Raw genomic sequence first — 26353 nt, forward strand, 5'->3', positions numbered from 1 at the left:
TCCGACTCTGTGCGACCCCATAGACGGCAGCCCACCAGGCTCCCCTCTCCCTGGGATTCTCCAGGCAAGAATACTGTAGTGGGTTGCCATTTCCTTCTCCAACGCATGAAAGTGAAAAGTGAAAGTGAGGTTGCTTAGTCATGTCCGACTCCTAGCGACCCCATGGACTGCAGCCTACCAGGCTCCTCCGTCCATGGGATTTTCCAGGCAAGAGTACTGGAGTGGGGTGCCATTGCCTTCTCTGCGTAAATGATTAAGACAGTCTAATAGGAACACCTTCAGTTTTTCAGCTGTTTGCTCAATGGTTCTCTTTAACTTCACTTCTCTTGAATTCCACTTATCTCCTTTCCTCCTGTCTCAAAAACAAAAACAAACAAAACAAAAACCCAAACCAAACAAACTCAACTACTCTAGAGTACCAAGGTCATCACCCTCTTACACAGGTGCTCTTGCTTTCTCTTTCCCACCGCCAACATTGTTCTACATGACTCCTCATTCCAAGACGCGCCCATTCCCTGAGCCTTTGCAACTGGACTTGTCCTCGCACTCCTCTACACCCAGTGACTCTCAGACCACTGTCCCCACTCCTTGGCCAGGAGGGCTCAGGAACACGCGTTTCTCGCAAGTACCCACGTGATACAGGCACAGGAAGCACACTTTGTGAACCACTTGCTTTGACTCTCAAGACCCATAATCTCCATCATTTGCACAAATCTTGGCTTCAATTACATCCTTTATGCATCCTCCAGTTACTGAATGACTGAACCAGTCATTGCTTTCTGTACATGCCTTGTGCCTTACGTTATTCCCTCTGCTTATAGCACCCTTCTTCAGCCACCTTTGATAATTCAAATCACAGTTTAAGTCTGAAGTCTCATTTTAAATGCCATTTCCTGTGGAAAACCTTGCCTGAATAGCCCAACTCCCAGCCAAATGGTAACAACTGGCTTTGAAAGTGGCTCAGCCAAATGAAGTCCTTTGAAGCCTCAGCTTTGTTAGCCTCACAGTAAACCAGTTTCCGCTCTTGCTGGATCTAGCATTTTCCCTGTTAGTCTGACATCTTCTGTGACAGATCTCTCTAACTCTCTCTCCTCTTTCTTCTGCTTTTTCTTCTCATTCTTTTAAGAGAAATGAGTGAAAAAGAACTTTGAGGTCAGAGACCTGAGTTTGACATCCTCGCTATTTCACTCACTTAATTGAACTTTGTTTCTTCCGCTATGCAGAGATAGGGTAATAACAACTACCTTTGGAGTTATAATAAGATCTAATGTTATAGAAAATAAAGGTTTTTAAACAGTGCTTAGGACACAATGCTGCTGCTGCTAAGTCACTTCAGTCGTGTCCGACTCTGCGTGACCCCATAGACGGCAGCCCACCAGGCTCCCCCGTCCCTGGGATTCTCCAGGCAAGAACACTGGAGTGGGTTGCCATTTCCTTCTCCAATTAGGACACGATGAGCATTCGATAAACATTTATAGCCTTATGTAAATAATTTTCAATTCCCCCAGAGCACCTAGGGAGTGTCTTGCAAATACACATGGCCTGCTTACTGCATAAATGTTCAGAGAAGATGGAATGACTGAACATATTGCTTCTTCCTCATTTTACAGTATCTCTGATCACTATTCTCAGATCAAGGAAACTACCTACAGAAATGAGAACTCTAAAACTCTGTCACTCTACTAGGACTTGTTTGTATTTAATTTAGTGGACAAGTAAGCACTAGAAAAGCAAATGGATGAAAGGATGTCAGGGAGAGCAAAAGAAAATAATTTACCAAATCTATCCATGCTGTGTATCAACTGATCTGTTGCTATTATTATAAAGTCACAGTGCCTTTGGCATCCATCCTGGCGATCGTCAGCTGCCTATGGCATTCACGATGTGCAAAGCAAAAGAGAGTAACTAATTATGTTTTTCTCAATGGAAAGGAGGAGGGAAGGCAAACTATTAATTTTACTTAGTTCCAAAGTGTAACTTTAAACATTCTCACTCTGATACTAGAGAAAACTTCAATCTAAAACCTATTCATTCCATTTATGCCCATTTATACCTTTCTCTAAGAAAAGGGGAAAAAATTCATTCTTGATGAACATGAATATAGGAGAGAGCTAATTTTAGTAGTATGTGAATATATTTTTCCTAACTAGAGTAAAAGTTAAGTCAAAATTTCCACTGTGCAACTGCAAGCCATTGAGCACAATATGTAGAGAATTTTTGCTCACTCTATACATTTTTCTATTAGAACTTTGTCTAATATATCAAATGATCAACCCTTCCTAAAGCCATGGGCAAAGGCAAGTGAAAGTAGCCTGTTTTTATGTTGGTGACAGTGACGGTGGACTAACAAAACTTACTGACCATTATCTCACCAGTTAAAAAAAAACAATCTGTTTGAAATTAAACCACAAAGAGATGAAGTTTTAAATTTTAGTTTTCATAAAAATTGGCTCTATGGTATTCCATTTCATTTTCAAAGAAAAAGAAAATAGTCAAAACAACATAGCACTCCTGTCTAGACTTAGAGTGTCCCAGAATAAGGAATCTGAAGAGAATATAAAATCATATTTACAGAGCATAAAATGTGGGAGAATGACCAGCCCCTTTGCAAACAATCAATTCTAGACTCTGTATTTGAGTAACTTCTGCAAATTCAGCCCAGCTGGGATCCATAAGAAAAACTTCAAAATAGTGCAAGGTTATTTCTGCTTATTAAATAATAGAAATGCTTGCCTCATAAATAATTATTCCTTAGCAAACTATTGGGGAAAAAAGCTTAACAATCCATACCATGATGAAGACTCCAACCAGAAAAATTGAAAAAAGTTAAGGAAAAAGTACCACTTGTTTGAAAGACTGTCAAACAGGTAAAATTTTAAGCCTTTAGATGGAGTTAGCAACAAAATATTTCCCTCACCTGAAATGGAGGATAGTTTCAAGATGCAAAATCTAGAACTAAAATTTGGTTTATGTAACAGTTTCTTTAGTTAGTAAAGTAGCAATCAATTAGATATTCTACAAGCATAATAATACTTAAAATGGTCCCATTATATGCCCAGGAGTGGGACTGCTGGATCATATGGTAGCTCTATTTTTAGCTTTTAAGGAACCTCTACACTGTTCTCCATAGTGACTATATCAATTTATATTCCCACCAAAAGTGTAGGAGGGTTTCCTTCTCTCCACACCCTCTTCAGCATTTATAGATTCAGACAGATGTGAGGTGACAGCTCATTGTGTTTTGATTTCAATTTCTAGGATAATTAGTGATGTTGAACACCTTTTGGCAATCTGTATAACTTCTTTGGAAAAGTATTTATTTAAATCTTCCATCAATTTTCTGATTAGGTTGTTTTTTTTTCATATTGAGCTGTATGAGCTGTTTGTGTAGTTTGGAGATTAATACCTTCTTGCTCACTTCATTTGCAAATATTTTCTCCCACTTGGAGGGTAGACTTTTTGGTTTTGTTTATGGTTTCCTTTGCTATACAAAAGAGAAGCAAAAGACAAAGGAGAAAAGGAAACATATACCCATCTAAATGCAGAGTTCCAAAGAATAGCAAGGAGAGCTAAGAAAGTTTTCCTAAGTGTAAACTCAGCAATGGCCACAGGACTAGAAAAGGTGAGTTTTCATTCCAATCCCAAAGAAAGGCAATGCCAAAGAACGTTCAAACTACTGCACAATTGCACTCATCTCACACGCTAATAAAGTAATGCTCAAAATTCTCCAAGCCAGGCTCAATGCTACGTGAACCATGAACTTCCAGATGTTCAAGCTGGATTTAGAAAAGGCAGAGGAACCAGACATCAAATTGCCAACATCTACCAGATCACTGAAAAAGCAAGAGAGTTCCAGAAAAATATCTATATCTGCTTTATTGAACACACCAAAGCCTTTGACTGTGTGGATAACAACAAACTGTGGAAAATTCTTCAAGAGATAGGAATACCAGACCACCTGACCTGCCTCTTGAGAAATCTGTATGCAGGTCAAGAAGTAACAGTTAGAACTGGACATGGATAACAGACTGGTTCCAAATAGGAAAAGGAGTACGTCAAGGCTGTATTTTGTCACCCTGCTTATTTAACTTCTATACAGAGTACATCATGAGAAATGCTAGGTTGGCTGAAGCAGAAGCTGGAATCAAGATTTCCAGGAGAAATATCAATAACTTCAGATATGCAGATGACACCACCCTTATGGCAGAAAACAAAGAACTAAAGAGCCTCTTGATGAAAGTGAGAGGACAGTGAAAAAGTTGGCTTAAAATTCAACATGGCAAATAGACACGGAAGCAATGGAAAAGTGAGAGACTTTATTTTCTTGGGCTCCAAAATCAGTGCAGATGGTGACTACAGCCATGAAATTAAAAGATGCTTGCTCCTTGGAAGAAAAGCTATGACCAACCTAGATAGCAGAGACATTAAAAAGCAGAGACATTACTTTGCCAACAAAGGTCCATCTAGTCAAAGCTATGGTTTTTCCAGTAATCATGTTTGGATGTGAGAGTTAGACTATAAAGAAAGCTGAGCACCGAAGAATTGATGCTTTTGAACTGTGGTGTTGGAGAAGACTCTTGAGAGTCCCTTGGACTGCAAGGAGATCCAACTAGTCCATCCTAAAGGAGATCAGTCCTGGGTGTTCATTGGAAGGACTGATGCTGAAGCTGAAACTCCAATACTTGGGCCACCTGATGCGAAGAACTGACTCATTGGAAAAGACCCTGGTGCTGGGAAAGATTAAAGGCAGGAGGAGAAGGGGACTACAGAGGATGAGATCGTTGGATGGCATCGCTGACTCGATGGACATGAGTTTGAGCAAGTTCTAGGAGTTGGTGATGGACAGGGAAGCCTGGTGAGCTGCAGTCCATGGGGTCACAAAGAGTCAGACACGACTGACCATTTGAACTGAACTTGCTACACAAAAGCTTTTACGAATAATTAGGTCCATTTGTCCATTTTTGTTGTTATTTTCATTACTTTAGGGGGTGGATCAAAAAAAAATCTTGCTCCAATTTATGTCAAAGAATAGTCTGCCTATGTTTTTCTCTAATTTATAGTATATGGCCTTACATTAAGGTCTTTAATCCATTTTGAGTTTATTTTTGTGTATAGTGTTAGGGAGTATTCTAATTTCATTCTTCTATATAGAAAACCATAATTTGAAAGGATGCATGCACCTTGATGTCACTGTAGCACTATTTACACTAGCTAGGAAATGGAAAAAACCTAAATATCCATCAACAGAGGAATGAATAAAGAAGATGTGTTACATATATACACGGAATTTTACTCAGCCCTTAAAAAGGAATAAAATAATGCAATCTGCGGCAACATGGATGGATCTAGAGATTATCATACAGAGTGAAGTAAGTCAGAAAGAGAAAGACAAATATTGTATAATATCTCTTAAATATGAAATCTTGAAAAAGGGTACAGATGAACTTACTTGCAAAGCAAAAATAGAGTCACAGATGTAGAAAACAAATTTATGGTTACCAAGGGGAGATGGGATGGACTGGTGGATTGAGTCTGATATATATACAATCACTGTATATAAAATAGACAGCTCGTGAGAATCTACTGTATAGCACAGGGAACTTTACTCAGTGCTCCATGGGGACCTAAATGGGAAGGGAATCTAAAGAAAGTTGGATATGTGTATACATGTAACTAATTCACTTAGGTGTATAACAGAAACTAACACAACATTATAAGGCAACTATACTCCAATACCTTGGAGAAGGAAATGGCAACCCACTCCAGCATTCTTGCCTGGAGAATCCCAGGGACAGAGGAGCCTGGTGGGCTGCTGTCCATGGGGTCACACAGTCGGAGACGACTAAAGCGACTTAGCATGCACGCATGCACTGGAGAAGGAAATGGCAACCCACTCCAGTGTCCTTGCCTGGAGAATCCCAGGGACGGGGAAGCCTGGTGGGCTGCCGTCTGTGGGGTCGCACAGAGTCGGACACGACTGAAGCGACAGCAGCAGCAGCAGCATACTCCAATTAAAAAATAAGTAAGATGGTTCCATTATATAGATTCAGGACTCTGCAAAATAAATTTCACATGAAACAATACTGACTCCATATAATAACTTGAAAATATTTGTGTTCAACATTGGTCCTAGTCAACAATAAGAGTTACATATGGATTCTGCCCACACATTGCTTTAGACTGAGATTCACTTATAGAAGACAAGTTTAACAAAGTAAGCAATGTTTAAATCTTACCCTCTGGCCAGGACTTATTGAGAAGGATATGTTCTCTAGTATGGCATTCCCTCCATCTATATACTTTGCTGTGAGGTCTTTGACAGTCATTTGGCCCCCTGAGGGCCAGATGTCATCTTTCTTCACATGTTGATTCTCGATGATCATAACTTTTGAGAGCTGACTATCCTTGGATGGTCTGAATGAATTGTTAGGTTTACCATCTTCTGCTGGCATATCAATAAACTTAAAGACTCGGCTCACAGATCGCATCTGAAATAAAAACAATATTTTATTTTTTTAAGAGTTGCAGAGAGTGTCAAAATTAGTTTAATGTTTCCTAAAATATAACTTGTAGGATGTGATACTAGCTAGTTGTCAGTTGGTTATTTGTTAGGTTTCTCAATGAAGTAACAGGAAATAATTGGATAGAACTAAAAGCTTAACCAAGAGAATTAACTAGAATTTCTATAAATGGGCTCTTTATAAACCTGTTTATTTTTGTGATCACTCAACTCTCAGTTATGCAAGCCACACATAAATAGCCAAACTTTACTCAATGGAATAGATGATGTCAAGGGGAAACTTGTTTTCTCCCATTGTGTAGTACAATGTTCTGCAACTGATAAGTTATAATAAAATGTTTCACACTTCAAAATCACTATACAAAAGGCTTTCCTTATTCTTACAGTGCATTAATAACTATCAACAATTCTATGTCAGCTGGGTGGCAAGTAGACTCCTGAAGCTCAGTAAATTTTGAATAACTTCACAATAATCTTCAAACAAATTTGAAGTCACTGGCATACATCTGTAGTTAAATATTACATTTTTAATCTAAATTATTTAAAGATCAATGTCCACTGCTGAGCAAAATGTGACTGTGTATAAGGGCTGTATTCGAAATTTAACCATTTTTAAAATTAATTTATTTTTAAAATTTTATTTTATTGACATATAGTTGATTTACAATGTTGTGTTAGTTTCTGGTATTCAACAAAGTGATTCAATTATTCAAATGTATACAAATTCTTTTTCATATTCTTTTCCATTACAGTTTATTACAGGATATTGAATATAGTTCCCTGTGCAACAATAGGACCTTGCAGTTTGTCCATTCTGTATATAATAACTTGCATCTGCTAAACCCAATCTCCCAATCCATCCCTTCCCCTTGGCAACCATAAATCCATTCTCTATGTCTGTGAGTCTGTTTCTGTTTTGCAAATAAGTTCACTTATATCACATTTTAGATTCCACATGTGATATCATATGGTGTTTGTCTTTCTCTTTCTGACGTATTTTGCTTAGTAAGATCATCTCTAGTTGCACCCATGTGCATTTGCACCCATGTGCAAATGGCATTATAAAATTCAACTATTTTGCACAAGTGCTTTAATTATTTAATGACAGCATATTTCTCTGAACAATTATAATTTACAAACTTTAGAAAGTGATTTTTAAAATAGCTTGGCATATAATAGGCATCCAATATATAATTGAAAATATTTAAAGTAAATGTACTTGTGTGCTCACTTGCGACCAACTCTTTGTGTCCCCATGGACTGTAGCCTGCCAGGCTCCTCTGTCCACCGGATTTCCTAAGCCAGAATACTGGAGTGGGTTGCCATTTCCTTCTCTAAGGGATCGTCCTGACCCGGGGATCGAACCTGCATCTCCTGCATTGGCAGGATTCTTTACCGCTGAGCAACCAGGTGGCCCATTAACAGCTTACTAGACAGAAAATTTTTTGTCTGAAAAGTAATTGCTGATTCTGGTTTTACCCAGTTGAGAATTTAACCTTCTTCTTTACAATGTTAATTTATTATCATCATAGTTATTTAGATACTAGAAATAATTCTTTCTGCAAAAAAAAAAAAAAATGGTGAGATGAAATGATGTGGGCGTTCATTTCTATTATTTTTATTTTTCACTATCAAAAGGTGAAATGGGAAGAATTCTTCATCTTTAGTATGAAATGACTTGTAGATGAATCAGAGAAGTTCAGATATTTATCCTTAATTGAACATTTAAAGCTTCATATTAGAAAATCTTATAGCATTGCCTGTTTTCACATGCACTGATCAAGACTGATATTGATAAAGAGCTTTCTTCTATCTAGTAATTGTGTGCTTCAATTTCCCTCCTCTTGAATATATCTTCAAATTATCTTCAATAATTATTCAAGATTCAAAAAGAGAATCCTTTCAAGCCAAAACCCACTAGAAATGGAAGTGAAAAATATCCAAAGCCGATGTCCATCATAAATAACTCAGGAGGAAATAAATGGCATATTATAATTATCCCTCTGACACAATATTTTAAATTCCAAATTACGGGTGATTTTCAGAGTTTATTAAATCCTGACTCAGTTTTTTTTATTAAATTTGAATTGAAATACACTGTTGACATTTCTGCATGTCAGTGCTGTGAAGAATTCTATACTAGTTTTTGTTAAGTGCTTTAGCACATCAAGTAAGGAATTGTATAACAAAAGTCCATCCTATTTTAACACTTTCAAGCATCAAAAAACATTTAAATATTGCTATCAAAACTATTCAACATTACATGTGCTATTATTAGAAAATGACATCAAAACTACTATTTTGACAGCACTAAAATGTCATGCACAATTTTTCTTTGTAAGCATTTGTCTGAGTACAGCAAATTACATTCTTCATTAGCAAGGGTGAATCCAGGACTTCTTTTGTTGTTGTTTTGTTTTTTGAATTCAGAATTTCTAATGTCAGCTATGGTATACAGAATGCACCTATCAAATTGAGAAAATACAATTTTCAACTCATCACCTTTCATAGAATCTAGTTGCTTAAAGTGACCCCAAGACAGATTATTATAGTTATCCACAGCATGGTCAAATATCCCTGCCCAAGAACAAGTTCACCTTAACAACAGGCACTCATCTACAGCCCGTGAACATTCACTCAACTCAATAGGTTAAAGTATTTTCTGACAGGAAGGAAAGGTGGCCAGTGCAGACACTTGCATTATGGATAGGTTTTCAGCCACTGAAAGAGTGAACAGACAATGTGGGCAGATAATATTATGAATTACTAACTCCCTATGCCTCACAGGCTCTCCAACTGGCACATTACTTCCACTGCCTCTCAAAGGAGAAGGCACACAGAACCAGTACACAGAAAACCATTTCTGGCCTTGCAAGGTGCAAAAAACTGCCTTTGTAGTCAGAGATTCAGAGTTCAAAAATTTTGAGCCACAAGAATATTGCCTGTCAAGATTCAAACACCAAAGCCTGAAGGACACAAGCCCAAAGGACAGGGTTCATGTAAAAGCCAGTAGTCAAGGTTGAACTTCTGATGGGCGAGAAACGGCTTCTCTCCTCACCCCCCAGTCTGACTCACAAATGGGCTGAGGCACCAGTTCCTCTAAAAAGGAGCACTGCCTTGCAACTGAACTCGGCTTCTATCCTCAAGTAGGTCTGAGTGATTTTAGAACTTAGGAGGCCTGTGCCTCAGTTCTAAGGTGGATACAGGAATGGGGCAGGGCTTGGAGAAACTTCCAGTGCCCGTACGGCATAGGAGCATAAGAGTGGGCATGCCTACATGACATGTTGAGACACAGATAAGTTGACATAGCTTTGGATTTTCTTGTATTTCCAGAATGATGATGAGGGGAAGCCAAATAATCCCCATGCTTTGACCCCTTGGGGTCTTCCATTCCTCAGGGACACGGAAGCAGCTGAGAGAGTGCAGACTCACCAAGGGAGAGCTACCAGTCAGGATCCAAAGGAAGACCCAATGCACCTGGACTGTACTCCTCTAGGTCAGAGACAGCCCTGGAGATACCTAGCACAACAAGGGACAACCTAGGGCCAGACGCCCCCTCCCTCCAGGTCTTGGTATCCTGTAAACTCCACTCACAATTGATTCTGGAGTCACTTCTAGTAAGATCTCTGAATTCACCAAGGTTTCTTCTACTCGGTGGAAGGCATGCTCAAATAGAAAATAAATATGACTATAACACAAGTAGTCATGTATCTCCCACAGTTGATTTAACAACCAAAGATTCATGTCTGTAGTGAGGGATGGATCCAGGTGTGGCGGAAACAGAGACTTAGGTAATGTGGGAGACTCTTAAGAGAAGGTCTTAAGAAGACATCAATACAATATCAATACAATGAAATATTATTCAGCCATAAAAAGGATGAAACATGAAATATTATCATTTGCAACACTGATGAACACAGAGATTATGATACTAAGTGAAAGTAGACAGAGAAAGATAAATATTATAAGATATCATTTGTATGTGAATTCTAAAAAAATAATACCAATGAATCCATTTACAAAACAGAAACAGACTCACAGATACAGAAAATAAACTTACGGTTACTGAAGTAGGGGATAAATTAGGAGCATGGGATTAACAGATACACACTACTGTAAATAAAAAGAATAAGCAACAAGGATTTACTGTATAACACAGGGAACAATATTCAAAAAAAGAGAAGAAAGAAAAAGAAATAAAATTCTGCATAGAAAATTAAGTATAGGACCTTCAAAAGTTTCCATACAAGTGGCAGAATGTGAGCTCACGTCTAAGGGGCTTCAGTTAAATCCACTGTGCCTATTACAGTAAACTTATTCAAGCACTGTTTGTGTATCTTCTCCATCGAGTGTTTAGCATCATGCAGTCCCTTAATAAATCTCTGTTCATAATGAATTAACCCATTGTTCCACCTCACATGCAGAAAGCAGTTTCTGAGCAGGGAGAATGGCAGTGCTGTAACTTAGTAGGAAATCTAAGCTGCAGTTGTAGCCTCAGCTCTCACCCTAAAAATATACATTGCTATTGGGATCAGAAGGATGTTGTAACATATCAAATTATTTTTAGTCTCATCTACTTGTTTTCATTAATCTTTTTAACCTAACTGAATCCTATCTCTAATTTGGTATGTCTAAATATTTTAAGGTGATTTATAAAAACTGCTGTGCCATTGTCCAGCTATGTAGGTGGAACTGGATGGAAATTCAGATTTGACAGTTTTCAGAGTTCTGTAGATGGAGTTGGGAAAACTCTTTAACCTGAAGTTGCTGCTTCTGTGCATAGAAAAGTGTTTCCTCTGGAGGAATGAGGGGGTATCGCTGTCTAGCTCACTGACAGCAAAGTCTCAATGTAGCCATTACCAGCTTAGGTGGGAGCACATGTCTTAGATTTTAAGAACTAAATGATGAAGCCGAAATGAGACTCAGGCACTGAAACATCAAATCTATTCCTCATGTGAAGAGGAAAACCTGATATAATTTGCATAGGCTTTCCACAAAATTGGAGCTTAGTCAAAATGAAGTGGGGTTTTTGCTTGAGAAGTATCTCATTTAAAATTTTGGCATGATTATTTAGATGTATTACATTCAAAAATTCTCCTGAGCCCATCTTTAAAAATGAATCTCATTATCTTTATGATAATGTCTGAATTACTTATCTAAGCATCAGGAGAACAAAGTCTTTTGGGGAAAGATTGCTCCATAGCCTCATCTCAACTTTACTTTGTAACAGATATACTTAGTGAAAAAGAAAATAATTCCTGATTTTCCTTTTCACCTTTTGTTAACAAAGAGGCAAGAAAAGGCTTAAAGACCTATTTTAGGGCAAGTCAGGAAACCAGACTCTCTTCCCTTCACAAAATATTTGTTCTATTTCCTTTCATCCTTTTGGTTGTTTGGAAACTAGGCCATCAGATTTGTTCATTAACACCTAAGCTACATGTAACACCCACAAAGCCATGACAATAGAAAATACATTGCAAAAGCCTGAGATCTGGCTGGCAGTGTTGTAAAGAGTGTTCATAATTGGTGGTTACAGGAAGATTACAATAAATAAATGTGAAGACAATCATCTATTAATAGAAAACTGACACCATGTGAAAAACATCACACATTTTGCAAGAGAAATTTTCAAAATGTGAAGTACATAAAAGGGAGGATTAAAGTGTTTTAAATCTTAGATTCTTCCTGGTAGGCCCAAACTAGATGCTTTTCAGAGTCAACTGACAGTGACCTGAGACCCAAGGCCATGTTAGAGTGATTAGCATAATCTTTAGGCCATGGATATAGACTTAAGAGATAATGGTTATCATGGAAACAGACTCTCTGCCCAAAACATATTCTTGAAATTCTGGTCTATCTTTCTGCACTGATTACTTATGCTCCTAGAGCCCTTAACAAGTCAATCAGGACTGTATTGCTATAAATTATTAACAGCATAAGTGAGTTACTTATAGTATACTATAGATTCTAACCCTTTATAAATTATTATAGCTTGCTACCTAATCTGTGGCGAATCATATGGCAAGTCAATTTGACTTTTTCTGACTGTAGGATATGCAAAAAAAAAAAAAAACCCACAACGAATGACAAAAAGGCATATCTTAAATAAACACAGAGATATCAAATACATTGGTGCCTATTTTCAATAATTAAGAGCTTCAATAATTATGGTGCCAAGTGCCAATAGGCAAAGGAGGACTCTGATTTACCTATCTGAAAAGGTCTGATATCACTTATTACATCTACTACTCAAACTTGAACTTAGACGCTTTCTGGAGTTACTATTTTCTAAAAGCATATGATAGGCTATCAGCAAGTGCTTGGTGAATACAACTGGGCCTATGAGGTGTCCATTAAACATATTTCAAAGGAAATCTCAAGAAGAGGAGACTTACTAGACAAAAAAAATTAAAACAACAAATCAAAATATTTTCCCAAGGTTTTGACTATTTTACCAAGATTTTTCTAAGCATCTTAATTTTGAGATAGCACAACTTCCCCAAGTTCTCTATCATTAAGCACCATTCTTTACACATCTTTCAGGTTTACATCTGTCACTGGTTGATATACAGAATAAAAATAATTTGCTGACAAATTTCCAAAGCAAATTCTATCCAATAGACCAGAGGTGAGCAAAACTATGGCCCAATGGCCAAATCACGGCATATCCATTTGTTTACATTAGCGTTGCCCTACAAAAGCTTAAGTTTCCCAGGTGGCTCCGTGGTAAAAAAAAATCCAGCTGCCAATGCTGGAGCTACAGGAGATGCAGGTTCGAACCCTGGGTTGGGAAGATCCCCTGGAGAAGGAAATGGCAATCCACTCCAATATTCTTGCTTGGGAAGTCCCATGGACAGACGAGCCTGGTTGGCTCGCAGAGAGCCCACGTCCATGGCATCACAAAGAGTTGAACAGGACTGAGTGTTTGCACGTGCATGCACACACACACAAGCTTAGCTGAATAACTGCATAGAGACCACATAGCTCACAATGTTGAAAAAAGTACTACCTAACTCTTTACAGGAAAAATTTGCTGGCTCCCTGCCGTGACTCACAGAAAACTGGAGCGAAACTGAACCTTGCTGCTGCTGCTGCTGCTGTGTCGCTTCAGTCGTGTCCGACTCTGTGCAACCCCTCAGACAGCAGCCCACCAGGCTCCCCCGTCCCTGGGATTCTCCAGACAAGAACACTGGAGTGGGTTGCCATTTCCTTCTCCAATGGGTGAAAGTGAAAAGTGAAAGTGAAGTCGCTCAGTCGTGTCCGACTCTTCGCGACCCCAAGGACTGTAGCCTACCAGGCTCCTCCATCCACGGGATTTTCCAGGCAAGAGTAGTGGAGTGGGGTGCCATTGCCTTCTCCAAATGAACCTTAGAGACCCTCAAATCCAGTAAATCACAAGTCTATATATACCAGGATCGCCTGGAGCACTTTTTAAAAGATAGACATCATGCCTGGTCACTTTGCCCTCAACCAAGAGAATCATTTTAATTAGTCTCAGAGGACCCTGAGTAGTCTCTATTTTTATAAAGGTTCCACATGTGCTGTCAGGTTGGGAACTTCTGATCTAATCCATTCCTTCTTGGTACAAATGAAAAATTCTAAATCCAGGAAGTTTAAGCAATAAGCACAAAGCTCCACAAATTTCCCACAATTTTCTACACTTACACAGTCCTGTCAGGTTCTCATAAGCCTCTCCAACCAATTCAAGACTCAACAACATCTTAATAGAGCTTTTTTTGTCTTTGTTGGTTCAAGTAACACACCGGTTAAGAGTTCTTTGATCAGCTCTGACAACTGCAGTGGTGAATGACCTAATCACTGGACCTGAGCCCTCAGGGGCAGTAGCAGACCCCTGTGACTCCCAAGAGCACCCGGAACAGTGCCTGCGTATGTGCCAATGAGGACTTGAGATATCTCAGAGATTCGGAAGAGAATGTCAGAACTAACAGAACCTTAAAACATTTCCAACCAAACTGTTTCATTTACAAAGGAGGAAAAAGCAAAGCCCTCACGTAGATTATGACTTCTTTGCCTAAGGCTGCACAACTTCTTGGTGGTAAGACTACAGCGGAACACGGCATAGAAAGCCACTTTATAGGATGGAAATAGAAAGGCTGGGTGGGACGAAGTCTTGGAACAGACGTCATAAGTGGAAAATACACCCCCAAAGACTTCTGAGAACAGAAAAACAAAGAAAGGTATTATCAAGAAGCCATTAAAAGGAGGTTAAAAAAATATAAGAAATGAATCCTCCCCTCAGATTCTCAGGGCAGAAACTATTTTCAATCCAAGAGAATTGGGCATCAGGAGAACTGAGAATTGAAGAAAAGCCAGGTTCCCCACTTCTCCTCGCATCAGGTTTCTCATTGGTCACTGTACAATCAGTCACTTGATCTTTACTGGAACCCAAAATAAACACAGGCAATAAAAGGACAAAGGAGAAACAGAGGGAGTTTCTATTGACAGAAAACTCTTCTCAGATTACATCACTCTTGTAAGAACTTTCTGGAAACTCATTAACTGGAATCTGAATGTGAACCCTACAGAGGTACAGTCTTCCTTACTCATCCTGGAGGCTTCCACCCTCATGTGCTACTAAGAACACACTATGCAACAGGGATGGTTTATTGTCTGCTACGACTGGAGAATTAAGAAAGTGGGTACTAGTCATACACTCAGATATTTTATTTTTGCTCACCAAGACGCAGACAGTCCTGAAAATAGATGAACTGTCAACTGCCTCATTCAAACAATGATACTCTTAGTGTGAGCAATTCACCAGTCACCAGATGGCTTGATACAACTAAGTCTGAAACATTACCCTTGCATCCTTTCTAGCTCTCATTTATTTAATTTCCATTCATTCATGGAGGCAAAAATCTAGGTATACACTGCCTATTTAAGACAGTGAAGTAAAAGTCTCTCAGTCGTGTCTGACTCCTTGAGACCCCATGGACTATATAGTCCATGGAATTTTCCAGGTCAGAATACTGGAGTGGGTAGCCATTCCCTTCTCCAGGGATCCTTCCCAATCCAGGGATTGAACCCAGGTCTCCCACATTGCAGGCGGATTCTTAATCAGCTAAGCCACCAAAGAAGCCCATTTAGGATATATGAAGTTTAAATAGTTAACAATAGGAGACAGAGAAGCTTTATGTTGTTAAAAATGGCAGGCATCTTATGAATTCAAATACAATAAGTACACAACTTTGTTAAATAATAACACAAAATTTTTTAAGATTGAACTTACTTTAATCCATATGGTACTTGAGGAATGGAGCTAAAAAGAATTAATACGTCACTTTTCATCCCATCTACAGAATAGTATAAGCTTTGCAATTGAAATGAACAGAGAGACATACATATGTGCTGTGCTGTGCTATGCTTAGTTGCTCAGCCGTGTCCGACTCTCTGTGACCTCATGGTCTATAGCGTACTAAGCTCCTCTGTCCATAGGGATTCTCCAGGCAAGAATACTGGAATGGGTTGCCATGCCTTCCTCCAGGGGATCTTCCCAACCCAGGGATTGAATCCAGGTCTCCCTTAGTGCAGGCGGATTTTTACCATCCGAGCCACCAGGGAAACTCATGAATACTGGAGTGGGTGGCCTATCCCTTCTCTAAGGGCTCTTCCCGACCCAGGAATCAAGCCGGGGTCTGCTGCATTCCAGGTAGATTCTTTATCAGCTGAGGTACCAGGGAAGCCAGATACACACATAATTTATGTTAAAATTAAGAGATAATTAGATATAACAGTTCTTAAAACACTGTGGTATCAATTGAAATAACTGGAAATCCCCTAACATGGGAGTTTAAACAGGAATTAAGTTGGACTCTGATAATTTTACTATTTAAAAAATCTCTGGGGTTATTCACAACCTATTATACTACACTGTTCATAAGGTGACAGATGAACTTTTTCCCAAACTCCTATATAAAGCTAGACAAACTAGTAGGCGAAACAGAAGTTTTGTTCACTTATAATTGTCTCTTGATACCACAAGCATATTTCCAGGAGATTCCAAATAAGAATTTATGAACTAAAATGTCAAGTCTACTGGAAGACAGTCTATCACTGTGTTTTATAAACACATGGAGGTGTCAAGTTAGTAGTTGAATATATATAGAGAGAGAGAGCAGAGGAGTGGTCTTAACTGGAGATATGAATGTGTGATTCACTGAGAGATGATTTCAGAAGCACAGAGTTAGATTATAACAGAGAAAGTGTAGATAGAAGAGGGCTAGCATACAGCTGGTGTTTAGTGATCTGAAAGATGATAAGGGGCCAGCAAAGAGAATTAAGGAGGAACCGGTGAGGCAGCAGGAAAACCGGGTGTGAAAAACATCACCCTAGTGAAAGAAGACAGGATAACAAGAAGGATGTGTCCATGGCATGAGTATGAGTACTACTTGAGAGACTGAGAGATATAAAGACGCTGGCTCTAGAAAGATATTGGTTATGAGTCTGAGGGATGATGGAAATGAAATGAAGTAGGGTATGGAAAGAATTTCCATATTTCAAATCCTAAAAGATGATGCTGTTAAAGTGCTTCACTTAAATTGCCAGCAAATCTGTAAAACTCAGCAGTGGCCACAGGACAGGAAAAGGTCAGTTTTCATTCCAATCCCAAAGAAAGCCAATGCCAAAGAATGTTCAAACTACTGCACAATTGCACTCATCTCACATGCTAGCAAAGCAATGTTCAAAATTCTCCAAGCCAGGCTTCAACAGTACATGAACCATGAACTTCCAGATGTTCAAGCTGGATTTAGAAAAGGCAGAGGAACCAGAGATCAAATTCAACATCTGTTGGATCATCAAAAAAGAGAGTTCCAGAAAAACATCTACTTCTGTTTCATTGACTACACCAAATGGTGTGGATTTTGATGGTATTGATGGTGTGGATCACAACAAACTGTGGAAAATTCTTCAAGAGATGGGAATACCAGACCTCCTTACCTGCCTCCTGAGAAATCTGTATGCTGGTCAAGAACCAACAGTTAGAACCAGGCTTGGAACAACAGACTGGTTCCAAATTGGGAAAGGGGTTCATCAAGGCTGTTTATTGTTACCCTGCTTAATTAACTTATATGCAGAGTACATCATGCCAAATGCTGGGCTGGATGAAGCACAAGCTGGAATCAAGATTGCTGGGAGAAATATCAATAACCTCAGATAAGCAGATGACACCACCCTTATGACAGAAAGTGAAGAAAAACTAAAGAGCCTCTTGATGAACGTGAAAGAGGAGAGTGAAAAAGTTGGCTTAAAGCTCAACATTCAGAAAATGAAGATCATGGCATCCAGTTCATCACTTCATGGCAAATAGATGGGGAAACAATGGAAACAGTGAGAGACTTCATTTTCTTGAGCTCCAAAACCACTACAGATAGTGACTGCAGCCATGAAATTAAAGGACGCTTGCTCCTTGGAAGAAAAGTTATGACCAACCTAGATAGCATATTAAAAAGCAGAGACGTTACTTTGTCAGCAAAGGTCCATCTAGTCAAAGCTATGGTTTTTCCAGTAGTCATGTATGGATGTGAGAGTTGGACCATAGAGAGAAAGCTAAGTGCCAAAGAATTGATGCTTTTGAACTGTGGTGTTAGAGAAGACTCTTGAGAGTCCCTTGGACTGCAAGGAGATCCAACCAGTCCATCCTAAAGGAAATCAATCCTGAATGTTCATTGGAAGGACTGATGCTGAAGCTGAAACTCCAATACTTTGGCTACCTGATGCGAAGAACTGACTCTTTTGAAGAGATCCTGATGCTGGGAAAGATTGAAGGCAGAAGGAAAAGGGGATGACAGAGAATGAGATGGTTGGATGGAATCAACAACTCGATGGACATGAGTTTAAGCAAGCTCCAAAAGTTGGTGATGGACAGGGAAGCCTGGCATGCTGCAGTCCATGGGGTCACAAAGAATCGCAAACAACTGAGTGACTGAACTGACCGACTGATGGAAAGAACTGGGAGGATGACATGGAGTAAGGCACTGTTTCAAGAATTTCTGCTAAAAATAGGTCAAAGAAATGGGTATTAGATCAAGGGATGGTATTTTTATGCTAGGGAGAAAGGTACCACAAGAGGAGTTAATTGCATATACTGGCCTTTACACAGGAGCAGAGACATGGAGGGAACTGGAACATATGAGCAGTGGTGCAGAATGATGTTACAACTAGTGGAAAAAAAGGAGGAAATTCTTTCTAGCTCCATCTTTTTTTTTTTTTTTTTTCCTATGACATATATAACAAGATTATTGACTGAAAATGCAGGAGGTAGAATTATTAGAGCACCTGAGAAGAGTCAAGAAGGTGATAAAGGGCTATCTTAGGGAATAAAACAGAAAGAACTTATCAGGAAAATGTATTAAAAGGTTTGCTGACCAGTTTTGAGTGCCAACCTCTGAAATGTGTATAGTCAAAACTACAAAGCTACCTGAGGCTGTGATGAGGAAGTGTTACCATCCAAATATTATTAATACCTTCACTGGCTGAAAGCTAAGGAAGTCTGGGCACCCGAGTAAATGAATGGATGAGCAGTGAAGTCATATTCTTGGAACTTCATATTTCTATTGACGTTTGACGTTCATGCCTAAACTCAGCCAGATGGGTAAATGAAATATTCTTTCCAAGTCTGAAGATTTTTTTTTTCCTGGCTACCTCTGTACTAAAAAACGAAAAGTGTCAAACAAAACACCTTGTTTATTTCATTTTAAACTCATGTGCAGGGATATCCCCGGGGCCAGTGATTAAGACTCCATGCCTCCAATGGAGGGGGTGCAGGTTCAATCCCTGGTCATGGAACTAAGATCCTACTTGCCGCAAGATGTGGCAGAAAACACAAAACAAAAACACCTGAGGTCTAAATTCATTTCAGAACTCAATAAAGTAAAATGAGTTTTTACTTCAGCGGTTCCAAGGACCTTTAGTGTTAACATATATGTAAACATGAAATTTGAGGTTACAGCTCTCTCCCCTCCTACTTTCAACATATGCTAGGTGAAAACTAACAGATTACTGGACAGCTGTAGCAGTTGCAGGGGTGGAAGCAGCAAGATGGAATTAATAACTAGATAAATGCCAACAAAGACTCAGGCAAGACCACTTGTGCTATTTGTCAGCGAAACATAAACTAACGTGATCACTTTGATATTCAAACAAAAGAATAAAACTTTTTAAAATATGATGAACTCCAAATATTGATACTTTTCACGGACTGTATTATAACATAATACCTTATTGCAGACATTCTGTTATGCCAGGAGATGAAAGTCAAAGCACACGTCACAAAGTCTAGGATGACCACATGAAAAACTAGCTAAATAAAAAAGCTTGAAAGAAACTTTAATGGTGATTAGACATGCAAAACACACAGGCACCAAACAAAGAGAGGCTATAGAGGCTGTTACATAAACCAAGGAAATTAATACAATAAAGAGAAAAGAATTGTGCATATACAAGGTGAACAAACGCTTCCAGATAAAGAAAAAGAAGTGCATTAGGATTTTAACTGTAATGTCAAAGTCGAGGAAAGTTTGAACAAAGAATTAAATAGATGCCAGTACAATATTTACTTAGTATTCTCCTGCTGTTTTCCAACAGAAACATTTTAAAGTACATTTACAAGACTCAACCCCAAAAGTATATGAGCTAAGTAAGGAGATACATGGAGTCACTAAAAAGAGCTGGTCAAACTAAAATGAAACTCTGCTATAAATCGTATTAAAGTTAAATGACATTTCAATGAATTATTAAAATGCTTTTGTTAAATAAAATATTGTCACAAGGGCAAGAAGAGGGCATGAAAAAATTTGGTTTTTCCCTAGAGGTATATTTTACAATGATATTTATTCTGACAGAAGTTGATTATACACATTTCAACAACTGAATGAATGTGAGCATTTTGAGAACATATCAACTGTCTCAGAGAAAAAGAAAAAGACCATAACCCAAAAGGTCAAGAAAGAACCTAAACCAAAAGGGTAATAAATGATGGGAGGCTGTGGAGAAAAGTGAACCCTCCTACACCCTCCTAATAGTGGGAATGTAAATTTGGGCACCCACTATGGAAAACAGTATGAAGCTTCCTTAAAATAAATTAAAAATAGAGCTACCATTTGATGTAGCAATCCTGCTCCTGGGCATATGTCTGTAAAAGATAAAAACTATTTTTAAAAGATACATGTACCCTAATTTTCACAGTATCACTATTTACCATAGCCAAGACATGGAAGCAACCTAAGTGGTTCATGGATAGACGAATGGATAAAGAAGATGTGATTCATATGTACAGTAAAATACTACTCAGCCATAAAAAAGAATGAAATAATGCAATTTCCAGCAACATGGATGGACCTATAGAGTATCATACTAAGTAGAGAAATACAAATGCTATACATCATACATATATATATATTCAATATGTGGAATCAAAAAATCAATACAACTGAACCTATATACAAAACAGAAATGGCTCACAGATACAGAAAACAGTTACAGTTACCAAAAGGGAAGGAATGGGGGAGAAATAAAGGAGTTTGGGATTAGCAGATACAAACTACTATATATAAAATAGATAAGCAACAAAGATTGCAACAAAGCAACAAAGTCTCCACAGGGAACCATGTTCAATATCTTGTAATAAGCAATAATTGAAAATAATCTGAAAAAATATATATCATTGAATCACTTTGGTATAACCTGAAACTAATACAACACTGCAAATCAACTATACTTCAATTTTTTTAAAAGTCTGACATTATCAAGTGTTGTATATAATACCTATGGACCTCTGAGAATTCTTACACTCTCTCTTTTTTTGAAAGAATACTTATTTATTTGGCTGTACAGGGTCTCAGTTGCAGCATGTGGGATCTAGTTCTCTGACCAGGGATCAAATCTGGGCCCCCCCTGCATTGGGGGCATGGAATCTTGGCCACAGTACCACCAGAGGGAAGTCCCCTTTTATACTCTCTTGATGGGAGTATAATCTGGTACAACAGATCTTAGAACAATTTGGCACCACCTAGCAAAGTTGAACATGGGTGAATTCTATGACCCAACAATACCACTCTTGGGTGGCTATCCTAGAAAAATCCTAGGCAAGGAACTGCAAGAATGTTCATAGTAGCACCAGATCTTGATTGTGGCTATTTATATGGAAGAAAGAAGAGATATGGGTTTAATAAGAGATACAAACAGTGAACTTCAACTGATCTGCAGTGTCTTATTTCTTAAGCTGGGGCTGGGTATATAGTCATCCTTTATGCTATTATCCACACTTTTTGGTTTGTCTGAACTTTTTTCATAAAAGTTAAAAAAAAATACTTACCAAGCTATCCACATCTATGCTAGAGTTTACAGCCCACTGCAATGTACCCATGATATTCATGGCTAAAGTTAGAATAATCCCAACTCTTCCTTCTCCTTCACCTATAAGTGGAAAATATATATAAACAAACTTTAGGCTATTTCTCTTTTCTGTGAACCGCTTTATGTATACCTAGAAGATAGCATGTGTTAAAGTTACATTTAGATTCTGTGCCAATTTAAACCATTTTTCATCTCAGTTCCCCACAGCATGCATCACTAGTGATAATACGCCCTGTTAGTATTCAACCAACATTTTAAATCAAAGAATGACTGCATATTAGTAAAGAGTTGCCCTTTTTTAAATGCTTCAGATATTAAATGGGATGTTGGTGTTGGGTAATGTAATTTTTATCTCTTCTACTATTACTCTGTAAGTAATAATATCTTCAAAGACTACAACGGACAATGGAAAGACTTTCTGTGTCTGAATACGCTTCTCTACAAAGAAGTCAAAAGCAGGAGAGAGGTGTGTGAGCAGCATTCAGAAGATGTTTAGATGTGCTTCATGTCTTTGTAAGGAGGACTTCTCTCTGTCAATCAGATGCTGTTGGGAAGAAAGAACTTCGAGTTTCATGGAGAAGTCAGAACTCATGGGTCTGCCATTTGGAAAAAGAGAAGACTGCCCTTTGAGTTAAAAAATTGATTAGTTCAGATAGGAAGAACAATACTCAAATGCTTAATTAGAGTAGTTAGTTTTTAAGGGCTAGTGAAGTAAAAGTGAAGTCGCTCAGTCGTGTCCGACTCTTTGCAACCCCACAGACTGTAGCCTACCAGGCTCCTCGGTCCATGGGATTTTCCAGGCAAGAATACTGGAGTGGATTGCCATTTCCTTCTCCAGGCGATCTTCCCGACCCATGGATCGAACCCAGGTCTCCCGCATTGTAGGCAGACGCTTTACCGTCTGAGCTACCAGGAAAGCCCTTTAAGGGCTAGAGGGGACCACTAATTAAAATTTACAAATACTCTGTATTCATGGCCCTAAATTTTTCTAATAAGAATGTCCTTAAATTATTATAAATTTATGTTATCTTAATTGAGAGTCAAGCCCTGCAGCTGTAATGCATGATAAAACAATTTTAGGGCTCTAAAATTGGGAGAAACAAGTCATCCTATTACTATGAATTGAAATTTTTGCTTCCATAATTATTCTAATAGAAGACAAACTATAGACAGCAGGTATGTGGTTTTAATACTAAATCACTTATTTTAAACAGGTAAAATTTATCCAGGGCCCAATACATTACTCATTCTGAATATTAAGATGAGAGTAAGATAAAATTTTAAAAATAATAACAATAATAAGTAACATAAGATTTTTGGGTACCCACTATGGACCAGGCACTACACTAAGTGCTTTGCACAAATTATCACATTTAATTCTCACCACAAACTTATGAAATAGGCACAATTGTGTTTATTTACACATGAGGAAAATGAGGGCTTTAGAGTAGCCGACTAAAGTGTACAAGCCGCCACAGCTGAAGACCAGCAGAGGGAGGGTTGATACTAGCTGTGAGGCTAACATTCACTCTGGCTGGGCACCTGACTTCATAGATAGGTCCTGGGCGATACTGATTCTCTGTATCAGTATCAGTACTGATACTCATTGCTCTGTCAATGCCTAATAAGCTAGGATTCAATCAGATCCTTAATCATTACATTATAGTACATGATATATTGGTGTGATTTCACTGTTAACAAATCCTTGTTCATTCAGCCCTCTCGGATCTTGTTTCAAATAACTTAATTAAAGAAAAAATTGTTTAATTCTGAACCACAAAAGAAACTTTATTTTGTTTTAAGGTTGCCCCAAACTATTGTACTGCTAAGGATTTACTTCATTTGCCTGCCGCCTTGAATTCCTTTTGCAGAGTCATTTCCCAAAGCCTTGGGCTGAGAGAACAGTGAAGGTGAGGAATCCACTACTCTCTCAGCACCCGTGGGACTGCAGGTGACCTCGGAGCCAATATGAGCCTGTTTGCTGTTCTTGTCAATACTTGGTAACTGGACAGAGGAACTCAGCTGTTCCCTCAAGGGCCCTGACTGGAAAGGCCATACTAGGTCACTGTTGCACAGCTCTGGGACATTAACCAAACCAGTCTTTAGAGAAAGAGAAATGAATAAAGTGGCCACAGAAAGGAATGGACATGGCCAGCATCTGGCCTCCAGAATGGGAAGCTCTGAGTACGACTCTCCATGACTGGTCCATTTCCCATGGAGGTGCAGTGTGCCTTCTGCCCACGAGGACCTCCTGTAACTCTCCAACATTTGCTTCATTTTGTTTGAACAGAATTCTGTTCTTACAACCAACCAACGCATCAAATTTGGCAGTCCCTCGGAATCTTCATTCACTGTAACATATATATCTCAATACTTCTTATAGCTCAGTAATTCAACTTTTTTCATTAGAAGAACTCACTTGTCTATACAGGTTTTCATTTTACTTGTGATGAAATATATATATATATATCTCAGTTTTTCAACTGCAGCTCTAATTCACAGAAATCATTCATTCAACAATAAACAAATTTTGGATGAATAAACTAAAAAAATCTATTTAATGATACCTAAAAATTTTAACTTACATGAATGCAGCATTTTACTGGCTGACAAAGCTTTAAATTAAATGCTTAGCTAAACAGTTAAGGAGTTCATAGTACCTGTTGTTAAAATGGAAATGAAGGTAACAGCAATGAAGAAGATGACAAAAATCATTTCTATTCTCATTTGGAACCAGCGCAGTGTTGACAGATACAAGAACCAGTTGGCAGTATGTAAATTCAGAGCTTTGTGGAATAAAGTTTCAAAGTAAGGCTGCCGTCCAAAGGCACGAAGTGTCCATAGTCCTTTTAAGCTTGTAACAAGATGAGTGAAAATCGGACTCCTGCCTGTGAAATATTTCCATAGAGAACAATGCAAGTCATGTAAATACATAATGCAAATTCTTACTTTAGAAAGGGTAACTTAAAGAGTAATCAAACAAGTAATCAAACAATGGACGTCATTGGATAGAAAGGCTTTTCATTGTGGCGCAAACTTTGAATAGATGCAATCTGTAATTTTTTTAATGAGTTACCCTCCTTTTTAACTTGGTTACCATGGATGGAAACTTATTAAAAAATCGTTGCCATTATTAATTCATATGCCTTGGCTACCACTGGGTATTGTTTATCTGACTAATCCTAAATTAATCACTGCTGAAAATGTTTCTCTTTTGAGACAATTCATTCAATGCCTCAATTAAGAAAGTCTGTGTGACTTAATTCAGCAAATAACCTTCAATGTAGAAGAACACTGGAAATATATCCCCTGAAAATGCACCTAAACAAAGGATGTTATTGAACAATGTGCTTTCCAAAGAGCTCAAGCAGTGTTTGGGGGCGCACCAAAAAGCAGACTCCTGGAGAGAAAGGAAAGGTGTCTGAAAAGAACTTTGTCAAGTCTCATTTAGGAACACAGACAAACCTTTAGAAATAGTGGCACTATCATTTCAAATTTTAATTCATATAATTAAGAACAGGTATCATATACATCAAGCCTCCTAAGACTCTATATACTTGTTTTAAAATCAAAATGAAGCCACAGTCATTAATTCATAAAAATAATCTACATGTGTTTTATAACTTACTGTTTCCTTTTCTACACTTAAATAGTTTTGCAGAGTTTGTGGTTTAACACTACATTTTAAATCTGAAGGAAGGCAATGGTCAAATTCTCAAAAATAATATTTAATAATACTTTTGTTAAAAAATTTGCTGTTTATTAATAAATTTGATATTTGTTAATATGTAAAATTTGTTACTTGTTATAATAAAAATTATTTATTAACAAAATATAAGAACCAGGAGAGGTATATATGATGAGAATGTATAGAAATGGCCCTGAATCAAAGTTGAAATATCCTTAGACATTTTTAAAACTCATTGTCATATCACGCAAGAGTTTAAAAACAGGAAAAACATTTTGAAAAAGTAGATGAATTGCAGATAAATATCCACAGGTAGCTCTTGTGGGCATGTCACAAGCTGTACCATACCTTCAGATTCCAGCTGCTTGAGTTGCTGGGAGGTGTGGAGGAAGTAGGCTCTCAAGAGAATAAAAGCCGCTATCACGGGCACTGTAGCTAAGAAGATGTAGGGTTGTAAAACTGAGACGACCACCACAGCTCCAATCACAATTAATAACAACTGTAGGATCAAAGAAAACACAGTGATAAGTAAATATTTCCATGTTGCAAAGTAGACAAGGTATGTTACCAATGTTTTCTAAACAAGGTTTTCGCACTCTGTTCCATTTTAAATACAGGGCAGGTATCTTCCTACTGGGAAGGTGGTCACATTAAAGCACATTTTTCATAAGATCTACCAAAATTCCAAAAATGGCTTAGGTTGCTCATAATAACATTTTGAAGTTTAGAAAACATGGTATTCTTGTATCTTAGTCTACTTCCACTTCCTA

General features: G+C 38.1%; 1 protein-coding gene across 3 annotated transcripts in view; it reads right to left on the minus strand.

The window, feature by feature from the left end:
* The window catches only part of CFTR (CF transmembrane conductance regulator), a 191842-nt gene that overhangs the window by 40793 nt on the left and 124696 nt on the right, over positions 1 to 26353 (minus strand). For all 3 annotated transcript variants that reach the window (XM_043463109.1, XM_043463107.1, XM_043463108.1), the window contains exons 19-22: positions 25932 to 26082; positions 24556 to 24783; positions 21855 to 21955; positions 6237 to 6488 (exon numbers count right to left, since the gene is read on the minus strand). In XM_043463109.1, coding sequence (XP_043319044.1) covers positions 6237 to 6488; positions 21855 to 21955; positions 24556 to 24783; positions 25932 to 26082 — 732 coding nt within the window. The remainder of the gene's footprint in view (positions 1 to 6236; positions 6489 to 21854; positions 21956 to 24555; positions 24784 to 25931; positions 26083 to 26353) is intronic.

The sequence above is a fragment of the Cervus canadensis genome, chromosome 3 (assembly GCF_019320065.1).
Source record: "Cervus canadensis isolate Bull #8, Minnesota chromosome 3, ASM1932006v1, whole genome shotgun sequence".
NCBI classification, from domain to species: Eukaryota; Metazoa; Chordata; class Mammalia; order Artiodactyla; family Cervidae; genus Cervus; species Cervus canadensis.